This window comes from Carassius gibelio, chromosome A8 (genome assembly GCF_023724105.1).
Source record: "Carassius gibelio isolate Cgi1373 ecotype wild population from Czech Republic chromosome A8, carGib1.2-hapl.c, whole genome shotgun sequence".
Lineage (NCBI taxonomy): Eukaryota > Metazoa > Chordata > Actinopteri > Cypriniformes > Cyprinidae > Carassius > Carassius gibelio.
This window is the reverse complement of record NC_068378.1, coordinates 8646825-8662399: the sequence shown is the minus strand read 5'-3', so window position 1 is coordinate 8662399 and position 15575 is coordinate 8646825. Positions and strand designations below refer to the sequence as shown.

Sequence of the window (15575 nt, the reverse complement as noted above, 5' to 3'; positions counted from 1 at the left end):
CAGGTCTGCAGATTGTGTTGAACTCCATCATGAAGGCCATGGTGCCTCTGCTTCACATCGGTCTGCTGGTCATGTTTGTCATCATCATTTACGCCATCATTGGGCTGGAGCTCTTCATAGGCAGGATGCACAAGACCTGCTTCTATGTAGGGACAGGTGAGAAATCCAAACATGATTGGAAATGATGGTATAAAAATGATGACTTTTTGGGTAACCCATCCCTATAAATGGGAGTTTGTTCACTGTTAATAATAATAGAAAGCCTAATTAACTGTTTGTTTTCATTTGGAAAGATCTAATGGTGGAAGATGATCCAACACCATGTGCTTTTGCTGGTAACGGTCGATTCTGTGAGGGGAACAACACTGTGTGTCGGGGAGGATGGGAGGGACCCAATGGAGGCATCACCAACTTTGACAACATCTTCTTTGCCATGCTGACTGTGTTCCAGTGCATTACTATGGAGGGCTGGACTGATGTGCTCTACTGGGTACGGCTGTCCTCCATCTTTTCCCTCTTGATTTTATTAAGCCAGAGTTACTAATCATTTATTGGAATTAAAATAGAAGATTATTTGAGATGTTCCTTCTTTCTGATTTAAATATTACAGTTTATGGAATGTTCATTTTATGCAATGTTATAGCTAATTACATATATATACATATGTGTGTGTGTGTGTGTGTGTGTGTGTGTGTGTGTGTGTAAGAGATTTTTGATATCATCAGATCAACTCACATTAATACACATGCCGATTCTTCCATGTTTACATAAGAAAATAATAATTTCAACTCGACCCTTAATTTTTTATTAAAAACTAAAATTTAAAAAGCATTTCAAATTAAAGTAAGTGAGGCCAGGCAATAAATGTTCAAATGCACACTGTCTATAGCCTAAATGTTTAAATATTATACTTGTTAAAATATGACTAATGTGATACAATGAGTGTTTTGTTTCAGTATCATTTATATAATTTCTCTTAATTACGATTGTATTCAATTTATTAATATTTTAAATTGACTTTTAATTTATGTTTTGAAGTTTTAATTTATAATTTCAAGTTATAGTACTTTTGTTATGTGCTATTATAATTTTCATTTCTATCATTTTCAATTACATTTCTATTTAGCTGTTTTTTATTAGTTTTATTTTCATTTTAGTACTTCAACTTAACATTTATTTCAGGTATTTGCCAAGGCAACCTTTTAATTTCAACTATTTTTATTTTGTTTTAATATTTTATATTAATATTTTATTTCACTGCAAATCAGATTTTTTTGGGTTTTAGGTAACAATAACAACACTACATAGAATTACTTACTAACCTCGACTGTTTCCCTCAGATGAATGATTCCATCGGGTTTGAGCTGCCTTGGATTTATTTTGTGTCTCTGGTCATTTTTGGATCTTTCTTTGTCCTCAATCTTGTTCTGGGTGTGTTGAGCGGGTGAGTGAGTCCAGCCCTGATCCCCTTTGAGCCTTTTAACTCATATATATGTTTTTATTGTAGTCTAGTGTAGTATATTTAATATTTGATACTGCTATGTAAATATGAGACTCAAGGGTAAGGGGGACTTGTGATGTCAGTTGTTGGGCTTCTTGTGAAGGTCTGGACTGTAATGCGTGTGTCTTTCTCTCTTCACAGTGAGTTCTCTAAAGAGAGAGAGAAGGCCGTGTGTCGCGGTGAGCTGCAGGAGGCGCAGGAGAAACAGCAGATGGAGGAGGACATGATCGGTTACATGGACTGGCTCATCGAAGCAGAGGACATGGATGAGGATGGAAATAAACGTAATATACGTTTGTTTAGTATTCCTTTCATATTAAACATAATCACACTATCATACAGAGAGTGAGCAGCAAATCAATCATAAAGAAACACTTTTGCCCACTGCAGATGACAGAATATCACATGACGTGCCATCCATGTGAAAAAGTAGTACACACTCGCATTACTTATTAGAGAAATAATATACTTCAAAAGAATATACTTAATGTTTTTTAGACACTTGAATGCATGATAATTGCAATAAAAAAAAAAGTTTAAATATATATTAAATGCAATTAGCTGACCTTATTGCGTTTTGTGCCAAGTAGGACTCTTTATCTGTAATTTGATAATTACTTCTATTGAAACTGGAAAAACTGACAAGCATTTAAAATATGCATGAATGTCATTTCATTTGAAACTGTTTTAAATGTGTACTTAAAAAGGACGAAAAAGGAACAGAAACATTTTTAAGTGCACTTACAGTAAGTGGCAATTTATCACATTAATATTGTTTTATCTGCAAGTACCGTTATTTAAAAAATATACTTTTAAGATTTAAGAAATATACTTTTAATTCAATACAGTAAAGTGCTTTTAATTTCCACTAGCACAGCCAGCTCTGTTTATCATGACGGACAGGTTTTAGATATTTTTTTCAGTTGATAAACACAATTTTTGTTTGTACATGTTGTCTTTTTGTGGTGTAAATGGCAGGTGCTGTGGTGGCTAAGAAAAAGATGATGAAGAAATATGGCTGGTACAAACACAGTGAAGATGGAGGTACTGCAGACAGCTTCACTCAGATTTTTAAATGTCTTTTTAAACGACAAATACAGACATCTGACTTTGTTTTTGAAGAGTTACACATTCAGTCCTTCTCTTGTACAGAATCAGATTCAGACTCTGAGTTTGAAGCGTTCCTGGATGATGACAGTGGCTGCTGTTCATCTATAATGTAAGTACAATGTTCACACTGCTGTTCAATCCATTATAAAGTGTTAATGACCAAATCTTTGATTAACATTGATCTAAATTCTCTCATTTTCCTCAGGGCACGACTGATGGCTATAAGCTTCTGGTAGGTGTTTATATGTTAAATAATGTTTACCAGAACCCAAAGTTTCTTCTCTTCATTTCTGACATGCATTATTTGTTTAATATATTGATATATTTGCCGGTTCTTCTCTTTCTCAGTGAGCAGCTGTACCACTTAAATCTGGTCATCAGGAAGAATTGCCGTGTGGCTGTCAAATCCACCAATTTCTACTGGCTGGTGCTACTGCTGGTGTTCCTCAACACAGCCGCCAGCGCCTCTGAACACTACAGCCAACCGCAGTGGCTCACCGACATACAGGGTGTGTGTGTGTGTGTGTGTGAGAGAGAGAGATAGAGTTTGCCTTTAATGACCTGAATTGACCCTGTCTTAAAAACGGTCTCTTTAATGTCCCAGAACGAGCAAATAAGATCCTCCTGGCTCTGTTTACACTGGAGATGCTGATGAAGATCTACAGCTTCGGCTTTCAGATCTACTTCATGGCGCTCTTCAACCGTTTCGATTGTTTCGTGGTGTGTGGTGGGATTCTGGAGACGGTGCTGGTGGAGATGGACGTGATCCCCCCCATCGGGATCTCTGTGCTGCGCTGCGTCCGTCTGCTCCGTATCTTCAAAGTCACGAGGTGATCCAGCTCAGAAGTGTTTCCATCTGTTTGAGAATCACTGTAAGGGTCATGGGTCTCAGTGTAGTTTTGGTTTCACTGAGTGCTTTTACATGCATGTTTTTAAACCGATTATGCTTACAGATGACAGCGCATGTGGTCATGTGAACATGTTAAATCGTTTCCTTTATCAACGTAAGGTCATAAATGGCTTAAAATAAACTGATTTCTGCGCATTACCTGATATACCGTATTTTTCGGACTATAAGTCGCACCTGAGTATAAGTCGCATCAGTCCAAAAATACGTCATGACGAGGAAAAAAACATATATAAATCGCACTGGACTATAAGTCACATTTATTTAAAACCAAGAACCAAGAGAAAACATTACCATCTACAGCCACGAGAGGGCACTCTATGTCTTCAGTGTAGACTACAGGAGAACTGAGCAGCATAGAGCGCCCTCTGGCGGCTGGAGACGGTAATGCTTTCTCTTGGTTCCTATCTCTTGATTCGTCAAATTAAATTTGATAAATAAGTCACACCTGACTTTAAGTCGCAGGACCAGCCAAACTATGAAAAAAAGTGCGACTTATAGTCTGGAAAATACAGCTTATACTGTTTTCATTCATTATTTCAGTTTTAAGGTAAAGTAAATGAAAACGATAAATTTCGCCTTGGTGAAAAGTTTTATTTTGCTAGATTAGAATGTATATATATTTTTTTTTTCGAGTAATGATTTTTTTATGTTAGTTTTAGTTCATTATAATTAACCTGTTATGCCTTTTTGATTTTATTTAAAAAATGAGAGCTTATTAAATTAAGACCCAATGAGAGTCATGCTGATTTTTAAGAGTCATTTTCAGAGTCATGTTGAACTGGTTGAGGTCTCTCTTTAGACACTGGGCCGCTCTATCAGACCTGGTGAGCTCTCTGCTGAACTCGATGAAGGCCATCTGCTCCCTGCTGCTGCTGCTCTTCCTCTTCCTCATCATCTTCGCTCTCCTGGGCATGCAGCTCTTTGGCGGAAAGTTCAACTTTGATGAGACTCAAATGAAAAGAAGCACCTTTGACACTTTTCCATCTGCCCTGCTCACCTGTTTCCAGGTTACTGCCTCTGTTACGAAGTCATTTGTGTTTTTTCTAAACGTGTTTTTCTAAATGACAATTAACTCTTCATCTAAACTCCTAAAAACTGTGGAAAGTCAAGGTATCCCGTGTGAAAAAGAGTGTGCTTTTTTAACTGATTTAATAAATAGTTATTTAACACATCAACATAAACACAGTTCCAATGCAGCAATTCCCATGAAATTTTGACCAGATGATGGTATTAACACAATAAATCTACACAGATAAAGAAATCATAGTAACACTTTAGTATAGGGGATCAATTCTCACTATTAACTGCTTATTAGCATATTATTAACATATTGTCTGTATATTAGTACTTCTAAACAGTGTTGGGAAGGTTACTTTGGAAATGTAATAGGTTACAGAATACAAGTTGTGCTATTTAAAATGTAATAAGTAGTGTAACTATTTTAATTGATTGCATTTCTTTTGTACATTTTTAACAAATAATTTTGAAACATTTAAAGCAGGCAGGGTTAACCTTACAGCAGGACTCAACATTGATTACTGTCAGACTTCAATACTTCATCTCTTGAATTAAGATTATAATAAGTAAATTTTAAAGCACAGCCACCATAAAATTAGACTTTAGCGCCACTTTTTACTTGGAGATCATTCTGAGGTTAAAAAAAGATTTTAAATCATATACAGTAGATATAGTTTAATAGCTATGATACTGTCTTTTAAATCAAATCTTTGCATAGCTACTGTATGCCAACAAACACAGGAATCTAACAGTTTATCTTTAAAAAAAACACATACATAAAACCAAACAAAAAAAATAAATAAAAAAAAAAAATAATATAAAATAAATAAAACCGTTATTGTATAAACATCTTCTGGATGACCATACTCTACATCCCTAATCCTACACAATACCTAAACTTAAACTAAATGTTGGATTTGAACTTTTTAATTAAAAAAATGTTATATGTATATATATATATACAGTATTGTTCAAAATAATAGCAGTACAATGTGACTAACCAGAATAATCAAGGTTTTTAGTATATTTTTTATTGCTACGTGGCAAACAAGTTACCAGTAGGTTCAGTAGATTGTCAGAAAACAAACAAGACCCAGCATTCATGATATGCACGCTCTTAAGGCTGTGCAATTGGGCAATTAGTAGAAAGGGGTGTGTTCAAAAAAATAGCAGTGTCTACCTTTGACTGTACAAACTCAAAACTATTTTGTACAAACATTTTTTTTTTCTGGGATTTAGCAATCCTGTGAATCACTAAACTAATATTTAGTTGTATGACCACAGTTTTTTAAAACTGCTTGACATCTGTGTGGCATGGAGTCAACCAACTTGTGGCACCTCTCAGCTGTTAATCCACTCCATGATTCTTTAACAACATTCCACAATTCATTCACATTTCTTGGTTTTGCTTCAGAAACAGCATTTTTGATATCACCCCACAAGTTCTCAATTTGATTAAGGTCTGGAGATTGGGCTGGCCACTCCATAACATTAATTTTGTTGGTTTGGAACCAAGACTTTGCCCGTTTACTAGTGTTTTTTGGGTCATTGTCTTGTTGAAACAACCATTTCAAGGGCATGTCCTCTTCAGCATAGGGCAACATGACCTCTTCAAGTATTTTAACATATGCAAACTGATCCATGATCCCTGGTATGCGATAAATAGGCCCAACACCATAGTAGGAGAAACATGCCCATATCATGATGCTTGCACCTCCATGCTTCACTGTCTTCACTGTGTACTGTGGCTTGAATTCAGAGTTTGGGGGTCGTCTCACAAACTGCCTGTGGCCCTTGGACCCAAAAAGAACAATTTTACTCTCATCAGTCCACAAAATGTTCCTCCATTTCTCTTTAGGCCAGTTGATGTGTTCTTTGGCAAATTGTAACCTCTTCTGCACATGCCTTTTTTTTAACAGAGGGACTTTGCGGGGGATTCTTGAAAATAGATTAGCTTCACACAGACGTCTTCTAACTGTCACAGTACTTACAGGTAACTCCAGACTGGCTTTGATCATCCTGGAGGTGATCATTGGCTGAGCCTTTGCCATTCTGGTTATTCTTCTATCCATTTTGATGGTTGTCTTCCGTTTTCTTCCACGTCTCTCTGGTTTTGCTCTCCATTTTAAGGCATTGGAGATCATTTTAGCTGAACAGCCTATCATTTTTTGCACCTCTTTATAGGTTTTCCCCTCTCTAATCAACTTTTTAATCAAAGTACGCTGTTCTTCTGAACAATGTCTTGAACGACCCATTTTCCTCAGCTTTCAAATGCATGTTCAACAAGTGTTGGCTTCATCCTTAAATAGGGGCCACCTGATTCACACCTGTTTCTTCACAAAATTGATGACCTCAGTGATTGAATGCCACACTGCTATTTTTTTGAACACACCCCTTTCAACTAATTCAACTAATTGCCCAATTGCACAGCCTTAAGAGCGTGCATATCATGAATGCTGGGTCTCATTTGTTTTCTGAGAATCTACTGAACCTACTGGTAACTTGTTTGCCACGTAGCAATAAAAAAATATACGAAAAACCTTGATTATTCTGGTTAGTCACATTGTACTGCTATTATTTTGAACAATACTGTATATATATATATATATATATATATATATATATATATATATATATATATATATATATTAGGGGTGTAACGGTATGTGTATTCGTACCGGACCGTTTCGGTACAGGGCTTTCGGTACGGTGCATGTGTGTACCGAATGACCGAATGCAATATTTTGTTTGCGGAACATAGGTACATTTTCGTGTTTCCAAACGAACATATTAAGTGCCGGAAGTCTCCGCGTTCAGCACAAATCCCGCGCTGCAGCTGATTCTTAGGCCGGTGTCACACTGGCAAAATATTGCATTCGGTCATTTGGTACACACGTTCACCGTACCGAAAGCCCTGTACCGAAACGGTCTGGTACGAAATACACGTACCGTTACACCCCTAATATATATATATATATATAAATACTGTAATTATTTTTACTGTAATGTTATTAATTATAATGTAATTTCTACTGAAACCTGGATGTCATGTATTTAAATATATTTGTAATTTAAAATATTATCTTTAAATGTAATATCAAATAACATGCTTCAGTATGTTAGCATCAGAATAAATGCACTTATTTAAAGCGTGACAAAAGATTATTAAACCATAATGGGTTAATATGTACTTTAAAGTAAAACCTTTAATTTGACATTATTAAAGTGCCTTTTTTAAAAGTGTACTTAAGTGCCTTGAAAGTGTTTCTCTTTAAATACACTTAAGTGGCCTTTTATTTAATTAATATTATATTATCTGCCAATACAGTTTTTTTAAACATACTTTTAAGATTTCAAGAGCACTACAAGTGCACATTCAATACAATTAAGTGCACTTCTTTTTCACAAGGGAGTATAGGCGTATGTGCATCTACAGATTGTGTACAGATTAATGATGGTTCTTTACATTTTTATTATGCTATACAAATGATACGATGTTGAGAAAAGAATGCAGTAGTTTCTGTACTGAACTGGGAGATGTAAACTGAAGCTGTTTTTTTATGTAGATCCTAACAGGAGAGGACTGGAACTCAGTCATGTATGATGGCATCATGGCGTATGGAGGACCAGTGTTTCCCAACATGATTGTCTCCATTTACTTTGTCATTCTTTTTGTCTGTGGTAACTGTATCTTTTCAATGTGAAATATGTATAAAATACATTCACTATTTTTATATGGCTGTTCTAATCTTGTATCTGGAGTCCTGTTTCTGGCCCTTGACTTTGTCATACAGACATCTTGTTGAATGTCTTCTTGGCTATCGCTGTGGACAATTTAGCTGGAGATGGAGGCAAAAAGAAAAAAGAGTAGGCAGCATGCACACACACACATGGGACAGAACAGAAGCAAAATGTGCACATCCTTGTTTTTGTCATGCATTCACAGGCACAGAGCTCAATCTATTTGTTGTTTTTAAAGAGAGCGAAAAGAAGAGGAGGAGGAATGGGAGGATGATGAAGACAGAGAGGAAGATGAAGCTGGAGTAAGTTTTGGAGAGCTCTTTCTTTCTCCCTGCATTTGAAACACATTTAAAGAAATAGTTCACCCAAAAATGAAAATCAGTCCCTCCAGAAAAACGCGATTATGCGATCACTCGATTTAATGCATAATCAGCCAAAGGCCGCATATTTATGCGGGGTCGCGTTTTTTCAAATACGCCGCTCTTTTGCTGCATAAATTGCCGATTTCAGAAAGCAAAATATGCAGGGCTAGCATTTCATAATCCCTGTATTTCCGTTGCAAAAAACTCACATATATATTAGCAAAAAGTTTAAAAATGTTGCGTTTACTTCACACAAGTAAAGCGCAATTTTCCCCCTATTGCCATGGGAACCTTATGAAGTGACGTAATTATGTGACGTGAACATCATCTGTAAACCCCGCGGTGAAACCAGGGTGAAACTTGAAGCGTGCAAATCATTCTTATTTGCCAACAAAAATAAGCACAAAAGAATGGGCGAAGCAGTTTCCCGATTTGTTACATGACAGTGGAGCCAAATTATTTTGCGAGAACTTGCGGAAACTGCGGTTTGATGAAATAGAGAAAAAAAGGTGATTCCCCAACACCCCATTCTCACTAGGCTACTAACGCTGTTGTAGTTTCATTCAGAAGTTGATGCAACTTTACAGTTGTAAGATTGCACTTTTTTGTTACAGAACAGTACCAAAAACTTACAGTTGTAATTATATTAGTAGTATGTAAAATAATTTACGTTGCAGTAAGAGATTGCAACTTAAATATTCTGTGATTTAGTATGCTCGCTTATTATAGGAAGTAATAAGAAATTACTCTTTACATTAAGGTAGTAGCCTAGTGAGAAAAAGGTGTTGGGGGAATCACCTTTTTTTCTCTTTTTCATCAAACCGCAGTTTTTGCAAGTTCACGCAATTTCATCGCATAAAATTGCAAAAATATCCCGCATATTCCATCGCATTTTTTAAGAAAACGTGCTGCAAAATCAAGGATTTTTGGCCGCAACAATCACAAAAAAAAATCCACTTTTTCTGGAGGGACTGGAAAATGCACTTCTTAGGCAAAGCAAGATGTAGATGAGTTTGTTTCTTTATTGGCACAGATTTGGAGAAATGTAGCATCACATCACTTGTTCCTCTGCAGTGAATGGGAGCGTCAGAATTAGAGCTGAAAAAAACATCACAATAATCCACACCACTCCAGTCCATCAGTAAATTTGTTAAGTGAAAATCTGCATGTTTGTAAGCACCAAAACACATCATTAAAGCGTTAAAACTTTCAATTATTCATCTGGCCAAATTTGTCTCCATAATTCATAATAATGCTTCTTTCAGTGAAAAGTCCATCCTCTGTTGCATCAAAATCCTACGACATATTTGTTTAGAGCTGTTTTGGACTGTTTTCACTTGTAAAACTTGCTTGATCTGTACATATTTCTCTCCTGATTCTGATAAGTAGATTTGGTTTTTAAATCTATGCAGTATTATGGATAGAGAACTTAAATTTTAGCCGAAAGCAACAGTTTGAACTTTAAAGTTAAATGATGATGGATTTGTTTCTTACAAACACACAGTTTTTCTTCATCTTGTTTTCCACATTACTGGAGTGGTGTGGATTACTCGAGGATTATTGTGATGTTTTTATCAGCTGTTTGAACTCTTATTATGACGGCACCCATTCACTGCAGAGAATCCATTCCTGAGCAAGTGATGTAATGATACATTTCTGCAAATCTGCTCTGTTCAAATGAGAAAATATATAATTGGTTAATATTACTGTTTTTTTTTTCAGTGGAAAAAGTAAATGTTATTACATTTTGATGAATAAAAAAATATTTTTATATACACTTATTAATCATGCATTATATGATCAAAGACATTTATTAAGCAAGTGATTTCCATTTGACTGAGAATTTCAATATCGTCTGTTGATTATAATTTATGTAAATAATCAACTTATAGAATTTCTGTGATTGTTCTCATCATATTATTCTTTATATTTGTCTTGTTCTTAATTTGTTTAGAATGATGTGGATGATTGGGAAGAGCATGAAGAGTTGAGAGCAATTGAAGGACTTGAGGGTAAATTATGTTCAGTATAACATTTTTTTTTCACATTCATTATATATGTGAATTTATTGAATGACAATTTTTTTTTCAATCTTCATATTCCCTAAAGGTATAGGCACTCCCATGAAAGTTGAAAGTTTTCAACCCAAAGAGAAAATTGTACCCATTCCTGATGGAAGTTCTTTTTTCATCCTCGGGAAGAAAAACTGGTATGTTAAAAATGATGGTGGTTAATAATGTTATTTTTTCACATCTTTGACCTGAAACTGACCATGCTAATATTCAGTCTCAGAGTCGCCTGCCACAACCTCATTCATCATCACTACTTCACCAACTTCATCCTCATCTTCATCATATTCAGTAGTTTTTCATTGGCTGCTGAAGACCCAATCAAAACTCATTCTGTCAGGAATGTTGTAAGTCCATGCACCTCTAGAATAGAGGACTAGATCCAAGTGCTTGAAGGCCAGTCTGTCCCATTGTTAAAAATAGCGAACAAGATGATTAATATATCATGTAGATGTTGTGTCCCCGTTGGATGGCTTTTCTCAAGAGGACCGTGGTTCCCATGATTCCCAAACTCCATCCCATGTGCTCTATAGAGATTAAACTATCCTTAAAGTATGAGCTCTAGTTTAAAAAAGGCTAAAACCAGAAATGTTGGTGAATCCCATGAAGACTTCCATATTTAAGCCCAAATCAATTATATTTTACATCAAGACATTTTTTTTTTAATATTGTGAGATTTTATTATTGTAAGTACAAATGTATTATTGACATGTATTACTTTAATGCAAAATCATTTTACTTTGTAATATAATCTCAGCATGTAATTTAAATATCTTAATAACTGTATTGTTTTCCTTAAAATCAGCAAATAGTATGTTTACAATTGTATTCTTAAATTATTATTTAAATAATATGTATTTTTCTTCTTAATGATCCTAAAAAAAAAAAAATTATATGCAAAGTATTTTTTTAAAATGTGAAATATGATATGAAATTATGAGACTGACCAGGTGCCTTTATATAATTGCTGTCTTTATGTCTTATGATAGATGCTGGGCTATGCTGATTATGTCTTTACCACCGTCTTCACTATCGAGATCATGTTTAAGGTAAACTATCAATCATCTCTCTGCTTCAAACTGATTTTTATCTTTTCTACAAGTTCAATAAAGGCGATGGGTATTATTGTCAACTAAAACTAAAAACTAAATAATTTTATGAATTGAAATAATAGATTGAAAACCAAAAGTAGAAATGTTGCATTGGCAACTAACTAAAATAACTTCAATAAGGAAGTACAACAACTGCTAACTAAAACTAAAATATAAATAAAATAAAAATACTAAAAATGAAACTCAATTTTAAATTAAATCTGAATATAAAGCTAAAAGCTAATTCAAAATAAAATGTATTAATAACTTAGTAGCATAAAAATAATACTAAACTAACACTGGTTTTGGGCTCTGACAAGGGATCGGTCATGTGCAAAATCATCATTCGTTTGTGCAAATTGAGTTGAAACTTTACATTTGCTAAACTTTTGTGTATTAATGAAAATGTGTGACGGTGTGTTGTTCAGATGACAGTGTATGGAGCTTTCCTTCATCAAGGTTCCTTCTGCAGAAACGCCTTCAACCTGCTGGACCTTCTGGTCGTCAGCGTATCTCTCACCTCTTTCTTCTTGCAGTAAGTCTCCATCTATCACTTAGTTCAGTTATTCATCGATTCATTTTTTTATTTGTTGTCATTTCTGTATTTAGTTCGAGTGCCATTTCTGTGGTGAAGATTCTTCGAGTATTGCGAGTGCTCAGGCCTCTTCGAGCCATCAACAGGGCAAAGGGACTCAAGGTACAAGCTCACAATGCATTTCTCCATACTAACATCCACAGTCCATTCATCCAGTACCAGTAGACCTGCATGATACAGGTGCATCTCCAAAAAATGTAATATCATGGAAAAGTTCTTTATTTTTTGTAATTAAAAAAAAAGTTAACTTTTTTATATTCTAGATTCATTGCACACATGAATGAACGTCTGAGTGTAGAGACTCTTGATGTGTTGACTGTGAAGCTCTCCCAAGTTCTTGAATCGGCTTTTCTTGACAATCTTTTCAAGGCTGTGGTCATCCCTGTTGCTTGTGCACCTTTTCCTACCACCTTTTCCTTCCAGTCAACTTTCTATGAATATATTTTGATACAGCACTCTGTGAACAGCTAGTCCTTTCAGCAATGACCTTCTGTGGCTTACCCTCCTTATTGAGGGTGTTGATGATTGTCTTATGGACAGCTGTCAAGTCAGTAGTCTTCCCCATAATTGTGCTTGCATGTTCTATACTAGCCCAAGAGGTAACCAGTAAACTTAAACTAATCAAGCTCAAATTTTATTTTCCTAAGCTGTAAGTCATAACCATCAGAATTAAAACAATATCACATTTTCATATCACAGTTTATATATTTGTGTCATGCTGCCCTAAATACCATTATGTTCATTATTTCCAGTTATGTTTATTCATAACCTTCAGTGAGTGTTGCCGTTTGTGTCTTCAGAGCGTGATTCAGTGTGTGTTCGTGGCCATCCGCACTATTGGCAACATCCTCATCGTCACCACTCTCCTCCAGTTCATGTTCGCTTGTATTGGTGTGCAGCTTTTCAAGGTGCATCAACTCAAATGAATGCATATTCCTGGTCTAATTGTGCTTGATTCTTCAATTAATTAATTCCTATGAAAAAAATGATCCGTCTTTTTATCAGTCAGCCATTCTTTAAAATGTAGTAACTTTCCTAATAATAAGTATTTTCTTGCTGATTAACATTAATGTAATGCCTCTTGCAGGGCCGGTTCTACAGATGTACGGATGAGGCCAAACATACACCAGAAGAGTGCAAGTATGTGGTTTGGTCATAAATGTGTTTGCTTTGCACCCACAGTTGAGTTTTTTTTCTGAGACTTGTGTGTGTGATTGTTTCAGGGGCACGTTTGTGGTGTTCAAAGATGGTGATATGAACCATCCAATGGTGAGGGAGAGAGTTTGGGAGAACAGCGACTTCAACTTTGACAACGTGCTGATGGGGATGCTGGCGCTCTTCACCGTCTCCACGTTTGAGGGCTGGCCACAGTGAGTGAGAAAACCACTCAACAAAACACCACTGATAGAGGATCCTCCAAACTTTAATTGTCTTTCGTGTATTTCGCAGGCTCTTATATAAAGCCATTGATGCTAATGCAGAGAACAGAGGCCCAATCTACAACTACCGTGTTGAGATTTCCATCTTCTTTATCATTTATATCATCATCATCGCCTTCTTCATGATGAACATCTTCGTGGGTTTTGTCATCATCACGTTCCGTGAACAAGGAGAGGCTGAGTTTAAAAATTGTGAACTAAATAAAAACCAGGTTAGTCTGAATTCAGGGCCATTTCTTTAGATATTGAATAGGTTATGCTACGTTATCTTTCTTTGGTCATCTAGTCTAGTCGTTTGATTCTTTCGTTGCTCTTGTTGTCTGTGTCACGGTGTCTCTCTCCTTTGCTCACAGCGGCAGTGTGTGTATTACGCATTGAAAGCTCAGCCCATAAAGATTTATATCCCCAAAAACCCCTCACAACTCAAATTCTGGAAGATCATCAATTCCTCTCAGTTTGAGTACATCATGTTTTTGCTCATTCTGCTCAACACACTCGCACTGGCTGTACAGGTACGCACACACACACACACACACACACACACACACACACACACACACACACACACACACACACACACACACTTTGCTCTTCAATGAAGTACACTTATTTCATCTGTTGATTAACATACTTTTATACAAATATTTTATCATTTACAAATATATTTACATATATGTAACCCTGGACCACAAAACCAGTCTTATTAAGTCGCTGGGGTATATTTGTAGCAATAGCCAAAACATTGTATGGGTCAAAATTATAGATTTTTCTTTTATGCCAAAAATCATTAGGATATTGAGTAAAGATATTTTGTGAATTTCCTACTATAAATATATTAAAACTTAATTTTTGATTAGTAATATGCATTGGTAAGAATTAATTTGGACAACTTTAATGATGATTTTTTTCCCCTCAGACCTTGAGGTCTATTTAAGTGGTTAAAAACACTCTTAATTGCATTTAATATAAATTTAAACTGTAATACATTTTCAATTAGTTGTAAATAGCATGCAGTTAAGCATTAATTAGCTATAAACTACAACTTTTGCCACAGAACACTGCTAATTTGCTGCTTATTAATAGTTAGTAAAGATGTTTTGTTATGGTCATGCAGAATAATGCATTAACATATTCTTTAAAAGAACTAATAAACAGCCAATACGCTAGTAATATGCATGCTAATTAGCAACTAGTTATTAATGAGAAGTGGTCCCTAAACGAAAGTATTACCCTTTGTTTTGTTTTTTTACTATTTCACAAATAAATATGTCCCCAAAAGGATGTTTTGTCAAATTTAGCACACACACAAATGGGTGCACACACACATAATACACTATATGAGTAACCGTAACAGCTCTCAGAGGGTCTCTTTCAGCACACGTGAATGTTTTCACTTTAGAATAAAGTTTAGACTTATTTAAACAACACGTGTGTAAAAACAGAGACTTTTGGTTTGTATGTATTATTTGAAATGACAAAAAATGAAGTGATCCTGCAAACTCTCATATTTCAGTGTGAAGCTAGCGCTCCTCTGGGAGACGTTCTAGTCATAGTCTCGAGCACTAATGAGTTCACTTGACTGTGACCCACAGCACTATGAGCAGTCCAAACTCTTCAACTCTGTGATGGACATCCTGAACATGATCTTCACTACGCTCTTTACGGTTGAGATGATCATCAAACTTCTGGCTCTGAGACCTTACGTGAGACCTGCTGCACACTGTCCTTCCTCAGTCATTT

The 15575-nt window shown here is 35.6% G+C and overlaps 1 protein-coding gene across 1 annotated transcript in view; it reads left to right on the top strand.

The window, feature by feature from the left end:
• Positions 1-15575, top strand: part of cacna1fa (calcium channel, voltage-dependent, L type, alpha 1F subunit a) — a 32171-nt gene that overhangs the window by 4187 nt on the left and 12409 nt on the right. Inside the window, exons 4-28 of the mRNA XM_052603799.1 lie at positions 4-156; positions 294-490; positions 1341-1444; positions 1643-1785; positions 2480-2545; positions 2654-2720; positions 2817-2843; positions 2960-3120; positions 3216-3441; positions 4321-4528; positions 8105-8225; positions 8333-8405; positions 8518-8581; positions 10596-10653; positions 10751-10850; positions 10928-11057; positions 11700-11759; positions 12230-12336; positions 12411-12498; positions 13197-13304; positions 13484-13536; positions 13620-13766; positions 13846-14047; positions 14189-14347; positions 15428-15538. Of these exons, the coding sequence (XP_052459759.1) occupies positions 4-156; positions 294-490; positions 1341-1444; positions 1643-1785; positions 2480-2545; positions 2654-2720; positions 2817-2843; positions 2960-3120; positions 3216-3441; positions 4321-4528; positions 8105-8225; positions 8333-8405; positions 8518-8581; positions 10596-10653; positions 10751-10850; positions 10928-11057; positions 11700-11759; positions 12230-12336; positions 12411-12498; positions 13197-13304; positions 13484-13536; positions 13620-13766; positions 13846-14047; positions 14189-14347; positions 15428-15538 (2933 nt within the window). The remainder of the gene's footprint in view (positions 1-3; positions 157-293; positions 491-1340; positions 1445-1642; positions 1786-2479; positions 2546-2653; positions 2721-2816; positions 2844-2959; positions 3121-3215; positions 3442-4320; positions 4529-8104; positions 8226-8332; positions 8406-8517; positions 8582-10595; positions 10654-10750; positions 10851-10927; positions 11058-11699; positions 11760-12229; positions 12337-12410; positions 12499-13196; positions 13305-13483; positions 13537-13619; positions 13767-13845; positions 14048-14188; positions 14348-15427; positions 15539-15575) is intronic.